The sequence below is a fragment of the Sapajus apella genome, unplaced genomic scaffold, assembly GCF_009761245.1.
Source record: "Sapajus apella isolate SASKATOON/1434 unplaced genomic scaffold, GSC_monkey_1.0 scaffold61, whole genome shotgun sequence".
In the NCBI taxonomy this organism is placed as follows: Eukaryota; Metazoa; Chordata; class Mammalia; order Primates; family Cebidae; genus Sapajus; species Sapajus apella.
This window is the reverse complement of record NW_022437001.1, coordinates 81,730-99,974: the sequence shown is the minus strand read 5'-3', so window position 1 is coordinate 99,974 and position 18,245 is coordinate 81,730. Positions and strand designations below refer to the sequence as shown.

The window sequence follows — 18,245 nt, the reverse complement described above, 5'->3', positions numbered from 1 at the left end:
AAAAAATTAGCTGGGCATGGTGGTGCATGCTTGTAATCCCAGCTACTCAGGAGGCTGGGGCAGGAGAATTGCCTGAACCCAGGAGGCGGAGGTTGCGGTGAGCCGAGATCGCGCCATTGCACTCCAGCCTGGGTAACAAGAGCGAAACTCCATCGCAAAAAAAAAAAAAGAATTTTAAATCCCTCCACACCCAAGAGGTAGAGCTTAAACAACACCGCCTATTACCTTGGGAGTTGGTATATATCAATCAGACTTTCACGATCACATGTCACTGTTTCCTTGTAGAGTCTTAATATGGTACATTTATTTTCCTTTGCATTCAAAGGGGTTTGAACTGTACCAAGAGCTGTGAAACTATTTTACTTTATATTAGTCACTCACAGAGAAAGGCACATACAGAGAAAGTATCTGCCAAACATAAGGCTCTATTTACATCACTCTAATTTGCTTCTGATCCTAATATAGATATGTATCTTAATATAGCTAGACTCTGTATATGCTATTTTGAGTTTTGTATATGTGTTTTTAAATTTATATTACATCCTCGCATCCCACGGCAGATGTTCAATACCCAGCTCTTGGAGAAAAAGTCCTGATTTGTAGCATTTGCTGATTTCCATGTTGTAAATACTGCCACCATGGCTGATGTCAAGCTGCTGACATGCACTACTGAATGCAAATTAGGAATAGACATCCGCAGTTGGTTCTCATGAGCAGGTTCAGCACACCGCTTCATATGTCAACCTATTTCCCAGCATAGACTTATTATTTGAGTGACTCTTTCCAGCTATGACATCTGTGAACATATGCATATAAATAAGTGAACCATAGCTCACAGCTCTGCCACTGTCTAGTATCTCAAAGTTACTGATTCTGTGAACATCATGCCAAGATGACATGCCTTTTCCAAAGTGGGATTATCAGTTCAAAGGTGTAAACAGTTCATAATTTATGTTTACAGATCTCTAGATTATTCTCCAAAAAGAATGGACATCTTATAGGAACTTTTCTGGTTTTGAATTACTGAAAGAAATTTGTATGGGAACATTTTTACTCTGATTAGTTTAAAAATGTTCCTAAGAGATATGTAGATAGAAATTAGCATTATATTTTTGAAATGGCGTTTCTGGTCAGAGTTGGATTGGAGCTAGATACTGACTTAGAAAAACTCTATTCAGCAAGTTTGTTTATTTGAAATGGAAGATGAAATACACTTGTGAAGTACAAACAGATCTCAGATACGTGCCAGTTACCAGTGAAGGTGGAAAACTTATTGCACAAAGAAAAATTCGAATTGACAGTGGAAGCATGAATGCATCCTAATTTATGAGTTTCACATGCATTTTAGGTTTCACCTACTCAGTGAAACAAAACCATCATTCACATTCTGCCTATCTTTTTTTTTTTTTTTTTTTGAGACAGAACCTCGCTGTGTCACCCAGGCTGGAGTGCAGTGGTACAGTCTTGCCTCATGGTAACCTCTGCCTCCCAGGTTCAAGTGATTCTCCTGCCTCAGCCTCCCAAGTAGCTGAGACTACAGTCACCCACTACCATGGCAGGCTAATTTTTTTGTTTGTTCTTTTTTTTTGAGATGGAGTCTCACTCTGTTACCCAGGCTCGAACTCAGTGGCACACTCTCTGCTCACTGTAACCTCCACCTCCCAGGTTCAAGCTATTCTCCTGCCTCAGCCTCCCAAGTAGCTGGGATTGCAGGTGCCCACCACCACGCCCAGCTAATTTTTATATTTTTAGTAGAGACAGGGTTTCACCATTTTGGCCAGGCTGGTTTTGAACTCCTGATCTCATGATCCACCCACCTTGGCCTCCCAAAGTGCTGGGATTATAGGCATGAGCCACCGTGCTCAGCCAATTTTTTTATTTTTTTTTATTTATTTTTTTTTTTTTGGAGACGGAGTTTCGCTCTTGTTACCCAGGCTCTGGAGTGCAATGGCGCGATCTCGGCTCACCGCAACCTCCGCCTCCTGGGTTCAGGCAATTCCCCTGCCTCAGCCTCCTGAGTAGCTGGGATTACAGGCACGCGCCACCACGCCCAGCTAATTTTTGTATTTTTAGTAGAGACGGGGTTTCACCATGTTGACCAGGATGGTCTCGATCTCTTGACCTCGTGATCCACCCGCCTCGGCCTCCCACAGTGCTGGGATTACAAGCTTGAGCCACCGCGCCCGGCCTAATTTTTTTATTTTTAGTAGAGACGAGGCTTCACCATGTTGGCCACGCTGGTCTCAAACTCCTGACCTTAGGTGATCTGCCCGCCTCGCCCTCCCAAAGTGCTGGGAATACAGGCCTGAGCCACCTCAACCGGCCCACATTCTGCCTATCTTGATTTGATGTATATAACAAAAGCATTGCAACCAATCCAACTGTTAATTTGCAGAATTAGGGCTGGGTGTGGTGGCTCATGCCTGTGATCCCGGCACTTTGGGAGGCCAACGCAGGAAGATTGCTTGAGCCCAGTAGTTTGAGACCAGTGGCAACAAGGTAAGACCCGTCTCTACAAAACATTTAAAAATTAGTTGGGTGTGATGGTGCACACCCATGGTCCCAATTACTTGGAAGGCTGAGGTGAGAGGATCGCCTGAGTCTAGGAGGTCAATGCTGCAGTGAGCCATGATCTTGCCACTGCACTTTAATTTGGGCAACAGAGTAAGACTGTATCTTTAAAAAAAAAAATGGCTGGGCCTGGTGGCTCACCCCTGTAATCCTAGACCTTTGGGAGGCTGAGGTGAGCAGATCACTTGAGCTCAGGAGTTTTAGACCAGCCTGACCAACATGGTGAAACCTCATCTCTACTAAAAAGACAAAAATTAGCTGGGCATGATGGCACATGCCTATAATCCCAGCTACTCTGGAGGCTAAGGCACGAGAATTGCTTGAATCCAGGAGGCAGAGGTTGTAGGGAGCCAAGATCAGGCCACTGCAATCCAGCCTGGGCGACACAGACAGACTTTGTCTCAAAAAAAAAACAAAGTTGCATATTTGTTAACTGCGTTTTAGTTCTCTGTAAAACAGAAAGCTTGCTCTGGCCATCTGTGGTGAAGAACATGGAATCTGCTATTCTCTCGCTGTTACCTTTAGTATTAGGGCTATCAACATACATTGCCTTGCTTCTTGTGGGTTAGTTTCATATTTGTGTTTAGTGGCCCATGGAAAGCGTATGAATCCTGGAATCCTGCTGGCTTTTAGTTTGTAATGCTCATTGGAGCTAGTTTATGAAAAGGTATACAGGTCTCATGGTTTTGGTTATCTCGCCATCAAGAGCACAGTTGCAGCGTGTTCTCTTTGAACCAGTGTATGTCTTTAGAAATGAGTCACCTCTTAAAACAGTAGAAATGCACAAGATCTAAATACAGAGGTAGGTAAAGGTCAACACAGTAGCTCTCTCCTTCCGTTTCCAAGGTTGAGCGACAGTCTTATTTAATATACCCACATGACACATGGCTTCCTTGTTCCAACTGCCCACTCTCCCCTTTCTTCTTTTAGATTATCTCTGGATAACACAGAGGCAGAACTGCACTTGCTGTTTGTCAGGACGAGATCACTAAAAGAAAACATTCAGCGGGATGGTGAACTTTGTCAGCAGATGGAAGATTTTCTTCAGGTTTGTAGGGGACTCAAGTCAGTCCCTCTAATCTCATCTCCCAGCAGCACCCTGGGGCTGGTTAAATTTGCATGGCTATGTTTGTGGAAGCAGCAGTTCCCATTCATATTTTTTTCTCCAAGTTAGTAAAAGGAACTTGGTATTTCCATGCCCATTCTTTGCAGAGGATGTTAAATGTGATCTAAGCCTGATGTGTTTGTTTTTGTTTGTTTGTTTTGTTTTGTTTTAAGACGGAGTCTTGCTCTGTTGCCCAGGCTGGAATATAATGGTGCAATCTCAGCTCATTGCAGCCTCCGCCTCCCGGGTTCAAGCGATTCTCCTGCCTCAACCTCCTGAGTAGCTGGGATTACAGGTGTGCACCACCACACCTGGCTAATTTTTGTACTTTTTTAGTAGAGACAGGGTTTTGTCATGTTGGCCAGGCTAGTCACAAACTCTTGACCTCAGGTGATCCACCCCCACTGGGCCTCCCAAAGTGCTGGGATTACAGGTGTGGGCCACTGCGCCCAACCTAAGCCTGATGTATTTGTTTAGTGACGGTGCTTCTGCGAGGCTCCTGTTACTCACTGCTCAGTTTGCACGATTGCACTTTACTGTGATGAACTGGTATCAGCAATAGAGCTGCACTTGGGCTCTGCCTGGCAACTCAAGTTTTGTTTCTAAACCAGTAAAACTTTTGGATAACAGAAGGAAGTTCCACAGAAATCAAGATGCCTTAGAACTTGGGCTATCATTTCCTCACTTGTTTACGCTGAAGAAACAAGCTGCGCTTTGGCATGTTTTATAATGAGAACAGCAGAACACACGAGAGGTATGCCCGTCAACACCAGGAGTACACAGGGCCCACAGGGTGTGTCGGGAGCTGCTCCAAATAACATCAACAAAAAACAGCGGAGTGGACATGTTTGTGACAGCTCATTGTGACTCACTAATCATAAAGTCTGACATACTTCTTTTATCTTCCTTATTAAAAAAAAAAAAAGGCACCATCTCATGCTTTTAGTCTTCAGTGAAAAGCTGTGCTACCTGAAGTGCTGTTAGTGCTTTGAGACCTGTGAGGTGGAATTGTGTGGCAGGGCTGCCCTTGGCATTGGGGAGGAACGGCGCACTCCCGAGGTTATGCCAACTGAAACCTTCGCTTCTTAATTCAGCTACTTCAGAATATTTTGACCTTTAGCAGATGCTTGATTTTGTTTGGCTCTGCTGTGAGTTTATTTTTATTATTAAACATGTGCCCTATATTTTCTTTCAAGTAAAACCAAATTAATTTTCTTGTTGAAGAGCACAGATTTTTATCAAAGTGCAGCAACAAAGCAAACACCACCACCACAAAAATACTAAAACAGTAAACAAATACATTAAATCCAGAAATTCAGGAATAAAGACCGTCGCACATCAAGATTAAAATTCTGGATGTTTTATTCTTCTAGGTTCTCTTATTAACTATTACCATCCCATACTCAATATTCATACGGAGATGCTTAGGATGAAGAACAGCTTTGACTTAGCCTTACCTCTAGACTGCTTTTCACAGTCCATCTTGTTTTAACCCTTTATACTTCTCTCTGGGCGTCAGTTTTATCTCTATAAGTAAAACATTTCACATAGCTATGTATTTTTCTGTCTTAAATGCAACTTTCTTTTGAATAGGTGAGATAAAATTCTTCAAGGTAGGTCAGAGTCAGGCCACACGAGTCTCTGAACACCAGTCTGAATGCTGGACTCAGACTCTATGCTATAAGAAGTGGGGAACTCTTCAAGGATTCGGAGCAGAAAAAGCACAGGAACACATTTTTGCAGATCTAGTTTGGCATTTTCACCCTTGGGGCAAGAGATACTGGGTAAATTTGTTTGAAACTTCGGTTTGTAGCAGGGAAGTTAGACATGTAAAGTTGAATTTGACAGTACAGCTGCTAACCTGTTGTCATTCTTGCTTTGCCAGTGTAGCTTTGAACTTCTCTATTTCTGGCGCTAATCATGTAGAACTCATGACAGATAACTCCAAGTATGGTTACTGTTCAGATCCACATTCAGAATGTTGCATTTTCCCAAGTCCAAAGGGAGACTTCAGTGTGTTTATAAGTTTTTCCTTCCTGGTACTCTGTCAATCCCCACAGGACCTAGAGATGAAACATACGAGGTGGAGCTGAGCTTCCATGTAGATTCTTGTTAGGAGGCCTATTTTTCTACAGTTGAGCTGTTCTTGGCTGGAATCCATCTTTCCCCCCATGCAAGAATGACAGGCAAAGATTTATCCTTTCATTAATACCATTCCTCCATAAAGAAAAATACAGCACGAATGCACACACTGCCTTGGGCTACTGACTCAGATGGTTACTTTCTCTGGTATTTGGTTTCCTACATAGTTTTGGTTTCCTACTACCTCTTGAGTGTGTTTGGTTTAAGAGAAGGGCTTTGAAGGGGGAAAGTGGGTTGGGGTGGGTAGGAGGTGGCATCTTCACAGAATTTCTCTGTAGGTTCTGTAGCTCTCCAAGCAGGTTCAAACAGCAGCTCCCTCCTCGAGTGGACAGCTTCTGCTTTTTTCCCAGCCCACCCCAGCTTCACTCAAAAAAAGCTCCCAAATATGACCTTTTTTAAAAACTTGATAACGGGTGATTTCATAAAGTAACACACTTCATGCATTCCTTCTTTATATAACCATTATTTCCCAGTAAACAAGGAAGCAACATAGGCTGGGCGCAAATGGCTCTGTAATCCCAGCACTTAAGAGAGGCAAAGGTGGGAGGATGGCTTGAGGCCTGCCTGGGAAACATAGGGAAACCCTGTCTCTACAAAAAAACTTAAATATTCGCTGGGTGTGGTGGTGTATAGCTATAGTCCCAGCTACTTAGGGGGCCAGGTGGGAGGATTGCTTGAGTCCAGGAGATCGAGGCTGCAGTGAGCCACGATCACACCACTGTACTCCAGCCTGGGTAATGGAGCTTTATATCTCAACATAAGACTTCAGTGTGATTCCAAATGTTCATTCTGCGTGGGCTGTGGCTGCTGTAGAGCCCTTCTTCCCTGCACCATACTGCTTCCTCATGCAACTCCCTATGATGTCACTGAACTGCCATCAGTCATACCTTGGACATGGCAAATTCCATGCTGAAGGGCTTGGGACTCATTGGAGGAAAATAGGCTTCCTTCCTTCCCATCACTGTGTTGAGACAGTACCAGAATAGGCGCCTCAGAGACTTACTTGTCTTAGAAGAATTAGGAGAAAATGATGAAGTGAAGAGGATGGATTTGTAAAGGACAGTAATGCCTAGCCATCAGGGCCCATCAGAATCTCCTGAGGTGGTGCTTTCATAAAATACAGTATTGAGTCCACCCCAAACCTGTGAAATTGAACGGGACAGATGCAGGCAAGGCCTGTTGCCAGGCTTCCCAGCTGACTTGGATCAGCACCCCCAGTTTAGGTACAAGGGCTTTGGTCCTGTGGGGGTGACCCTGACCCTCACAGAGCTCAGTGGGGATTAAGTTTAAACACCCTCTCACTTGGGCAAAATCGATAATGCATCCCTGAAGCGAGTAGCTTCAGGGACCCTTAAGTAAACTCTTAGCCAGTGTAAGACTCAATTTTTATTTTTTATTTTTTGGAGATGGAGTCTCTCTCCTTTGCCCAGGCTAGAGTGCAGTGGCGCAATCTTGGCTCACTGCAACCTCTGCCTCCCGGGTTCTAGTGACTCTCCCACCTCAGCCTCCCAAGTAGCTGGGATTATAGACATCCGCCACCATGCCCAGCTAATTTTTGGTGTTTTAGTAGAGATGGGGTTTCACCATGTTGCCCAGGCTGGTCTCAAGGAGTTACCTGTGTAATTTTTTTCAGTGACATTAAAAGTGAACATTTTGTTCGTGACGATCTGCAGGTTAAGGCTCTTAAATCTATCTTGTTGCTTAGTCTGGGTCTCACACAGGAGTTCACCTTGCTTTCCCCGAGGTTTGGTGTGGGTTGAATTATTTTCCTTTTGGCTCCGAGTGCGCTGGCCTTGCAATAAGCTTTCCTTTTCCAAGACCTGAAATGAAGCCCCACAGGTGTCTTCCTGGGCCCTGGATGCAGTGCCTGGCGCCGCATCAGCCGACCATGTTTACTTCAGTGTGTGTTCGTTTGTTTTTCCGCAGTTTGCCGTGGAAAAGCTGAGGGAACTGGAATGCTGGAAACAAGAGCTCCAGGACGAGGCCCACACCCTTATAGACTTTTTCTGTGAAGACAAGAAAACCATGAAGCTGGATGAATGCTTTCAGATATTTAGAGACTTCTGTACCAAATTCAACAAGGCAGTTAAGGTATGGCTGGCAGCATCTGTGTCTTGGGGTTGCTTGGATTTTTATTTTCCTTCTTCTGGACCTAGTCCTCTGCTCACCGCAGAAAGGCAGTTGGCATCTCCACGGTTTCAGGAACGTCTGGCCCAGGTGGTGTTGCCAGGCTCTCGGCTGGGAGTGCTGGAAGTGGCTCTGCCATCGCAGCCCTGAGGGCTTGCATAGATTGGCGGGCATTTGACTGCCTATGCTACTTTGGCCCTCAGGCTGCCTGACACTCACAGTAATGCCTTGAGAACATTTTGTTAGTAAAGTTCCTCCCTGATGGCAGTCATACCATTTAAAAGTCTTGAAGATCCTGAATGTCTTTCTCACCCTCTCCCAGAAGAGAATGTCCTCTTTCAGGGAGCCTTCTGTGGTGGTGGGATGATGGAACAGCCTCCCCTTTTGCCTCTTCCAAGCCGACCACCATCACTGTGGGATCGGCACCAGGGCAACCGCGTTGTCCTCCCCAGAGCGGTCTTCAAGATTCCTGGATAACCACAAAGCCTGTTGCCGTGCTGAGCACAACAGCTACATTTCTTGCCCTTCAGCCACCATTTCCAGTCATCTCTGGGTTTAATGTAGAAGCCAGAAAACTCTCTGGGTTGCTTGGCTTTACACGTAAAACTTTAATCCGTCCATTAAAAGCAAACCGGCCACTCACATCCCTTCATTTCGGGTGGTGGTGAGGAAGCAAAGGCTCGGGAGTCATCCCCCCCTCCAGCTGGAATGCAGCTTTGTCCATAGCCGAATTGCTTTGAGGGATTGGTCAGATTTCTCGCAAGCCCAGAACTGCTTTGTGTTCTCAACCCCTCCTTTCTCTATCCAGCTAAGAGAAGGAGGCTCAGCCTGTGGCCACGTCTGTGCTCCTCTGGCCAAGAAGTGAGCTCAGCTGTGGGAGGCAGCGGTGGGTGTCAAGGCCAAGTTGGCTCTTAATGAGGCCCTCACTCCCAGGAATTCCACAGGCCTGTGAGGCCACCTGTGTGATGCTCTCACCCGGCTGTCCTGAGAGCCAGGCACCGGCCCCACCCCCACCGCAGGCAACCTTGAAAGAAGGCCTGAGAGACTTGGGGACGAGGGAAGAGGCTGAGGTCAGAGCTGCCGGAGGAGCCAGGAGTCCCCAGCTAGAGCCTCACAGAAACTTGGAAGGGAAAGGCCATCATTGGAGGAATTTGATTGTCAAGTAAAACTGCTAACGATAACACTTTTGGGCTGTGGGATCCGCATATTTACATGACACAAACCTATTTGAAGTGCACAGCCAGGTGGTAGAGTGTACTTTGGTATGTGTGCTTGTTCTGGTGCAGTTTCGATGGGAAGGGCTGGGTACTCTGGAGCAAGGTGAAGGGTTGAAGGATTTGTAAAGCACACCTGCTCCTCTTCCTCTTCTTTGATTGTGGGAACAGGCAAGGGCGTGAGGGGCAGAGCTGTGTGCTGCAGGCTGCAGCTGGCAGAGCCACCATGCTGTGTGTGGTGCTGCTTTACCAGGAGCTGTCAGGGAACAGAGTTGAGCAGCATCTCTTAATGTCGTGGCTGTACATGAATACATCCAAATCATTGTCAAGTAGAATGTGCTACACATGAATCTGTAGCGCACATCCACGCTCCACAGAAGTGCAATTTGAGGCTCACTCTTTAAACAGCCACAGCATTTGTCTGTCTGTTGTGGCTTGTGTAGCGCTTTCCTGGAAGTCCTCTGTCTTGTACTGCTCAGAGTCAGCTTTCTGGGAGCTGAGGTCACTTGCATATGTGGAATGGCAGCCTCCACTGAGCATATAGTGCCTTGGCTGGAAAGCTAGAAGCTGGGCCCAAGAATCAGATAAAAACTGCAGATAGATTGTTGGGGCCAGTCCTACTGTGTCCCCTGCCCTGGTCAGATCCCCATTAGCTTTAGAGAGCCTCATCCTCCCTCTGTGCGCGCGCACACACACACACACACACACACACACACACACACACACAGTCTATTTCTCAGCGTGGGGCGTGACCCAGAGCTCCCCTCCATGCCTGTATCTTTCTTTGGCTCTTAGGGTAGGTGCCTCTGGAACTGCACATTGGTCCCACTTGTCTCTTGCATCTTACGGCTTCTCTCCTACCCTCAGGACAACCATGACCGGGAGGCACAGGAGCTGAGGCAGCTGCAGCGGCTTAAGGAGCAGGAGCAGAAGCAGCGCTCCTGGGCAGCTGGGGAGCTGGGTGCATTTGGCCGGAGCAGCAGTGAGAATGATGTGGAGCTGCTGGCTGAGAAGGGTGTGGAGGGCCTGCCCCCTTTCCTGCACCCCAGTCCCATCAGTCCCTCCAGCCCCTCCTACCGGCCCTCTAACACCCGCCGCTCCCGCCTCTCCCTGGGTCTCTCTGCTGACCGGGAGCTGCTGACCTTCTTGGAGAGCTCTACCAGCATTCCTGAGGAGCCCAACAAGTTCCACAGCCTGCCCCGGAGCAGCCCCCGGCAGGCCCGGCCCACGATAGCCTGCCTGGAACCTGCAGAGGCAAGGCATGGGGACTCCAGCTTTGCACACAAACCTCAGGCTTTGAGGGGCCAGGAGGGGGCCCCCAACCCACCCTCAGCACAGGAACACCAGCTTCCAGCTGCCCGACCTGAGGACCCTGCCTCTGCCTTCCCCAGGGCTCGGCGCCACGGTGTCAGCATCCTCCGAAAGAGGAACAGTGAGCCGGTGAGCCTGGGCTCAGCACGGTCCCCTCCTCTCTCACCATTGGCTCTGGGGATTAAGGAACATGAGCTGGTGACAGGGCTGGCCCAGTTCAACCTCCAGGGTTCTCAAGGCATGGAGGGGATGTCCCAGCTGACCCTGAGTGACTTTAGCCCAATGAAGCTGGAGTCTGTGGAGGATGGGGTCCCACACTCCCCCAGTGCCGGCAGCAGCAGCCTGACACCCATGGACGGAAATGCCCTGGGGAGTCTCAGCCCCGCCCTGGAGGACGGCAAGGCTGCTCCTGTTGAGCCTGGAAGTGTGGCTTTGGGATCTGTGGGTAGCAGCGACCCTGAGAACAAAGATCCCGGGCTTCTGTTCTACATGTCGGACACCACCGACTGCTCACTGACCCTGGACTGCTCAGAGGGAACCGACTCCAGACCCAGAGGTGGGGACCCGGAGGAAGGCGGGGAAGGGGATGGCTCCATGTCCTCTGGGGTTGGAGAACTGGGGGACAGCCAAGTCTCCTCCAACCCTGCATCCAGCCCCCCTAGGGAGGCTCCTGCCCCTGTCTCTGTGGATAGTGAGCCCAGCGGCAAGGGTGACCTGCCCAGGGACAGACCCACCAAAAGGAAGGATGTTATAGCACCAAAGAGAGGTTCCCTCAAAGAGGCATCTCCTGGGGCCTCCAAGCCTGGGAGTGCCCGGCGGAGCCAGGGGCCAGTGCCCAAGCCCGTGCGGACCCTGACGGCCTCGGAGAGTGAGAGCATGCGCAAGGTCATGCCCATCAGCAGGTCCAGCAGAGGTGCCGGCTGGAAGCGACCAGAGCTCCCATCCCGGGGGCCCTCCCAGAATCCCCCCAGCAGCACAGATACTGTGTGGTCACGCCGGAACTCCGTGCGGAGGGCCTCAGACATGTCACCCAGGAGGCCCTCCACCAGTGCGGAGGAGCAGAGGCTGCCGCGGGGGAGCAGCAGCTCCAGCAACACCCGTCCAGGGAGGGACACCCCCCTGCAGCCTAGGGGCTCTCTCAGGAAGCCCAGCGCCAAACCACTCAGGAACCTCACCAGACAGAAGCCCGAGGAAAATAAAACCTGCCACACCCACTCCCAGGGCCCTGAGAGTCCCAAAGAGGAGCCCAAGACCCCTCTGGTGCCCAGCATCCCCCATGAACTACCCCGCGTCCCAAGCTTTGCCCGGAACACGGTGGCCTCGTCCTCTCGAAGCTTGAGAACGGATCTCCCTCCCATGTCCAAAGTCCCCAGCATCACTAGGACAGTGTCGCAGCGACAGCTGAGGATGAAAGGGGACCCTGAGGATGCCGCTCCCAAGGACAGCAGTACTTTGAAGAGAGCCAGCAGTGCCCGGGTCTCCAAGAAGGGTCCAGAGTCTACTGAGAGTCCCAGTGCCAACACAGAGGCCCTTCTGAAGGCCAGAGGGGCTGGGGAAAGGGCTTCCCTCCGTCAGAAGGACTCCAGTCGGACCACACTGGGGAGAATCCTCAATCCGTTACGGAAGTGATGGGTGTCTGTCCTCTCCCGCCTCCTGGGATTCAGACGGTGCGGACTGACTTCTGGGATGAGGACGGGGAAAGAGGCAGCATGTCTTTGTTACAGATAAAGCAGCCACTGGTGCCACCGCTAGTGATGCTATCGGGATGGTTAGTCCAGGAGGCCTGTGGATTGCAGCCTGCTGTGCTGAGCCCCGCTGCAGTCTGGTGTCCAGATGGACAGACGTTCCTGACTGTGATGGCCACACCTCCCCTGTGCACCCTACCCTCCCCCAAAGCCCAGATCTCGAGAAAGACTTAATAGGAGTGTAAGGTGACATTCTTATGAAACAAGGTAACAAAGATTTTTTCTGGCCAGTTTTTATATATCAAAGACTTACTTTTTAATATAAAAATTAGCTAGGTGCAGTGGCTCACGTGAGTAATCTCAACACTTTGGGAGGCCAAGAGGGTTGGATGGCTTGAGCCTAGGAGTTCGAGACCAGCCTAGGAAACATGGTAAAACCCCGTCTCTATCAGAAATACATTAACTAGCTGAGTGTGGTGGCACATGTTGGTGGCCCCAGTCACTCCGAAGGCTGAGATGGGAAGATCGCTTGAGCCCAGGACCCTACCACCGTACTCCAGCCTGGGTGATAGAGTGAGACCCTGTCTCAAAAGAAAACAAAATGAAAATGAAATGTTTTAGTTTGGGTTCCTTTTGCAGAGTGAAATGCCTTCCAGGAATTTTTTTTTTCTTTTTGAGACAGGGTCTTACTCTGTCTCCAGGGCTGGAGTGCAGTGGCGTAATCATAGCTCACTGCAGCCTTGACCTCCCAGGCTCAAGTGACCCTCTCACCTCAGCTCCCTAGGAGCTGGGACTACAGGCATGCATCACCATGCCTGGCTAATTGTTTTTTTAAATTTATCTTTTGTAGAGATGGGATCTCACTGTGTTGCTCAGGCTGATCTCGAACTCCAGAGCTCAAGTGATGCTCCCACTTCAGCCTCCCAAAGTGCTGGGATTATAGGTGTGAGTCACCACACCTGGCCAGTATATCCTCTATAATGAAGATATTTGTATCTTCCTGTGTTCCCTGGCCTCAGAGTTCCAGCTGCCCACACATTGTCCATTGCAGGCAACTGGACTTCCCCACAAGTCTTGGGTATCCTGTAATGGCCTCTGTCTCCCTGAAGACTGTCTGGCTTGCCCATTTCTCCGTGCATGACTCTGGGTATGGGTCTTTACAGGAACAGGAGGGAAAGTTGGACTTGGACAGAAATCAGATGCGCCCATGTATTCAGGGCGTGCATTGTGAGCAGTGGGGTGTGAACCTCGGGGGCCTCATGGCTGCAGGGCAGGCTTCCCTGCAGATGGGTGGCAGCCCCTGGTAGAATGCTGGATTTCTCTGGAATCTTGAAGTGCCATATTTTAGTGGAAAGGCATCAGGGCTGTTTGACAGTGTGTGTCTTTCCAGTCCCGCGTTCCTCCATCTGTGTGTCTGTTATAAAACTGAGTGAAGGCTGTTGTGACCTGTGTTCACTCTGGTTACAGGGAGCTGCAAACCATTCTGTCTCCCAGCCTTGCTTCTCTCTTCGTGTGCTCACAGCACTTCCTTCTTCTCTAACATGGCCCGGAGAGAGTTTCTCTCTCTCCTTGTCTCTGTCTCTTAATAATAGTTTTTAACATTGACATCTCTTTGTTGGTATAGTGGTTTTTAAATCCTGAGAAGAACCAAATCAGTTTTCAAGCAGACCAAAAGCATGGAATTGCTTTCAGAAGAAAGTATATCATCAGGAAAAATTTGAGGGGGGTTGGGAATCAAGCTTTATTCAAAAGAAAGAGTTTAAAACATGTACTTTTTCTACCCAATGCCCATTTCATGACTTCTCTGAGACTAGCTGGGAAATGGGAAAATTCTTGGAACTTTTTTTTTAAAGAAACTTTTTCTTTTTTAAATTTGGGGTCACTTATTAGTGAAACCCCATTTTAGATCTGACGTTGGTAGGTACATGGATCTAGGCAAATATGATGCGTTTGTGGGGAGTCCCATGCTGTAACGCGTGGTTGACGTTAGAGCCTCCCTTCTGCAGAGTGTTGCCTTTCATCTAAATTAATTGGAAATGCTGAGCTTCCATAAGTCTGCTGAGTTTTAAAGGTAAATATTATGCCTGAAGTAGTAAAGCACCTGACCACAAAACCTCTTGTAGAAATGGCCCCGAGTAGGTATTTCAGGGGCTCCGCAAAAATGCTTATGGGAATCCCGAGCAGCTTTTCACCATCTCATAAAGCCTAAGAAGTTACATATTTAATCAGGTAGACAAAAAAGTTTAAAGCATAAGGTTCATGGTGGTGGGAAATGGATGAACATGATCCTAAGTTTGTGGATTTGTGGATAGCAGAGAGGTTGGGACCTCTGGGAGGGACCCTGGATTCCGAGCTCCCAGGCCCTTTGTCTATCATGGATGCTGGGTGACTTTGGCAAGTCACTACCTCTTCCCAAGCCTGTTTGCCAGTTCACAGATATGGGGCCATGGCCTCGATGATGGTCTCCACGGGTCCTTCCAACTCTATGCGTCCAAGTCAGGTCAATCACCAAGGACCCATCTCTGCCCCAGATCAGCTTCTCAGAACCCACCCCTGACATCTCTCAAGCAATGGCCTCACTTCAAGGGCTGCTCAGAAGAAAGCACCTTCAGCATGAGTTGTTGCTGGAAGATCTAATAAGCTGCATTTCCTGGGAAGTGGTGCTTTTCTTAGCCCTGTGGACATTCTGTATGCATCTGTGTGAGCAGATGATCATTCTATTACCTTTTATCGGTAGTAAGCTTGGAAAAGTAATTTAAGAATACATTGGAGAAATGTAAATAAGTTTCTATGTAAATTTGTTTAAGATAAACTGAATGTATTTAATGGTCCATTTATATGTTCTTTTATGTAACATGTAGTTTAATAAAGTTCCTGTTTATGAGAGTTGTGTTTCATCTCAGCTTCTTCCATGGATGTGCCTGTGTGATCTTGCTGGGAGAGTATTCGATTTCTGGCCCAGAGAGAAGCAGCAATCCAGGAGGCAAGGGAGGGTTGGGAGGCAGCTGACTTGTCCTCCAAAGGCTCAAGAGCCCAAATGAGGCTGTTGACTGTGTGTCTTCATGCTAGCACAGAACCTGCTCATAACTGAGGGCTTAGGGAGCGGGCCTTGCCCCAGGCCCTGGGGATGAAATGCCGCCCACCTCTGACACACAGGTTGTGAGTGGAGTGCGCAGCTCACATTATTTCATGCTGAGCTGGGTTTTAAGTCATCTCTGTGGGCCCAGCAAGTCTAGATGGTGTCCTGGGTGTCTTCCTGCATTTTGGTTCAGGACGCCATTAGGAAATCACAGCTCACCTCATGGCTGACTCAGGAATGCGCAGAGAGGAGATGGCTTTATATGACCAGCGTTGTGCATATTTGGAAAGGAGCTGGGATTGTGCCTCAGATGCACCTCATACCTCAGATGATGTCATGTTTCAGTCCTAGCTACTCTCCAGCTTTAACTGAAGTGAGTGAGAGGGACATCCCTGGGTCAGACATCAGTAGTTGAGAGTAGGTGATGTTCTAGTTGGGTGTTGCTGCTTGCTCCCTGGACATTTAGAAGCCGGTCTTGTCTGTGTTGTAAGTGGTTTGGGACACCAGACTCTCAACCTTCAATCCTGCTGTTCAAGGGATTACTGACATGCATGCCTCCACCCCCCAGGAAAGATTTTTATTTTTCTAATGGGTCTCAAGTAATTTTCTGTTTCTTCTTCCCTTTTATGGCTTTCATAAAGAATCTGTGATCCCATTCTTCTAAAGAAATTCGTTAAATTAAAGGGGCCACCATTTCCTAATTGTTCATTCAGACTGCATATTTATGTGTTAGGGTGAGGGACCCCAGAAGACTTTGGTAGAACTATTAATTCACCTTCCGGGGTGTGCACATTCGTGAACTTCTGCCTCTAAGGGTGCAGTATCCTCACCTCCTCCCATATGGCAATGATGACATTTTGCAATTTTGCAGAATTTTCCATTAAAACTTAACTCTTCATTGTATTTTTGCTGCATGCTCCAACCCTGTCAGAAAAGAAGAAGAGAGATTTTTTTTGTGTGTGTAAGTCCCCAAACACATAATCATCAAATGTGTAAACCAAATTTGAATAAGGGACACTGCATCTGACCACTCATTAAGTGCTGTGTAAAATAATTTGGGCAATGAGCATACACGAACTGGAGCAGCAGGGTCTCTGTGAAATCACTCTGCCCAGCCTCTATGGGGTAAGAATGCATAGCTCAACCTGTGGCAGGATTGAAAACATAACCCAGAGCACCTGCTCCCTGGGGCTTTTCATCCACAAATATCTCCTGGTTTGGACGTCCACAGCACACTAGATCACCTCAATGAAGACGAGTTGAAGAAAACGGCTTTTCTGTCTGATGGGCCAGAGCTCTGCCGTGGGGCTTTTGGCTTCCTGATTGGTAGGTAGGACAATTGGACTGGCCCAAGCAGCATTCACAGATGTTTATTCACAGACCCTTTCCAAGCGCCCACCAGGAGCCTGACATCCCAGACTGCGAGCTGTGGAGGGAGGCACCAGGGCCTTTCAGTGAGTATGCCCGTTCCAGGTGCCCACTGACGGAGTCATGCCAGGCTCTTGGAGTCAGGTCCTGGGCTTTCCCCTGCCCACCTCAGAAACACACGAATGGGCCGAGTCATGCAGGCGGTCCCCAGCTCACAAGGAGAAGATGTTCCCCAAGTGTGCTTGCAGTGAGACGTGAGGATTTCAGAATGCACTTTTCCAGAGCAGCCATGTCATGCATTACGGGTATGTTTTCAGGATAGCATATTAGAAAGCTATTTAGCCCATCTGCTGTGGTCTAAATGTTTGTCCCCCCTCAAATTTTTGTGTTGAAATTCTAAACCCAAGGAGGTAGGATTAGGAGAGGGGGCTTTTGGGGAGTGATTAGGTCCTGAGCCTGGAGCCCTCATGAATGGGATTAATGCCCTAATAAAGAAGGCCCGAGGGCCGGACATGTGGCTCACGCCTGTAATCCCAGCACTTTGGGAGGCCAAGGCGGGCGTATCATGATGTCAGGAGTTCTAGTCCAGTCCGATCAACATGGAAAAACCCTGTCTTTCCTAAAAATACAAAAATTAGCTGGGCATGGTGGTCGTGCCTGTATTCCCAGCTACTCAGGAGGTTGAGGCAGGAGAATTGCTTGAACCGGGAGGCAGAGGTTGCAATGAGCCGAGATCGTGCCATTGCACTCCAGCTTGGGTGACAGAGGGAGACTTTGTTTCAAAAAAAAAAAAAAAAAAAAAAAGGCCTGAGGACGTGCGTGCATTCCTTCCACCATGTGAGGACACATTAAGAAGGTACCATCCATGAACGGGTTCTCACCAAACACTGAATTTGTCGGTGCTCCTATCTTAAGCTTCCCAGCCTCCAGAACTGTGAGAAATACATTCCTGTTGTCCTAAGACCTTAGGTCTGTGGTAGTCTGTATAGCAGCCCGAGCAGCCTCAGACACCATGTGTGGGTTGACTGCGGCACCAGAATTTCTACAGAAGAGAAGCTCGCTCACAGCAGCACTCCTGAGGGAAAAGGCCAGGAGTGCCAGGAACGTTTCTCTTCTACCTCATGCCATCAAGTGGAGACCAAGGCACTGCGGCTTCAGGGCACTGGTGACTGGAGGAGGGATGTCCACTCTCCACTGCTAGAGAAGAAAAGACCTCTCTGCTCTAGAGATCGGGCTGAATGCAGAGGCAGACATGAGTTTCCATCTCCCAGGCCAACTCCAGGAAACATGGGTCATTTCTCCATCTGTAATTGTCTTTTGGCTGTTCTTCCTAATAGCGCACTGGGCCAACAGAAGAATGCATGCCCTCTGCTTTCATTTTTCTGGGTGGGAGACTGGATTCAGCCCTAGTCTGCTAGACAACTAATGGGAAGACAGCAGAGGCTGTGGGGAGGCCACCGGTGTGGCCAGGGCTGTGGGTGCATGAGCCAAGGCCAGCTGGTAGCTGGGCCAGTGAGCCTCCTTGGTGAGAGCCAGGATGTTCACTGCAGGGGTGAGCTCCCTCGGTGCTCCTGACTTGACAGTGTTGCAGCATCCAGCGGCACTCACAGCATGGAGTGGTCCTGTGCGCAGCGGAATTACTC

At 48.6% G+C, this 18,245-nt stretch overlaps 1 protein-coding gene across 4 annotated transcripts in view; it reads left to right on the top strand.

Annotated features, from left to right (window-relative positions):
• Positions 1-15,041, top strand: part of FHDC1 (FH2 domain containing 1) — a 47,738-nt gene extending 32,697 nt beyond the window's left edge. For all 4 annotated transcript variants that reach the window (XM_032246391.1, XM_032246390.1, XM_032246392.1 and 1 more), the window contains exons 10-12: positions 3,502-3,619; positions 7,745-7,909; positions 10,027-15,041. In XM_032246391.1, the coding sequence (XP_032102282.1) occupies positions 3,502-3,619; positions 7,745-7,909; positions 10,027-12,099 (2,356 nt within the window). In that variant the 3' untranslated portion in view covers positions 12,100-15,041. The remainder of the gene's footprint in view (positions 1-3,501; positions 3,620-7,744; positions 7,910-10,026) is intronic.
• Positions 15,042-18,245: the final 3,204 nt, after the last annotated feature.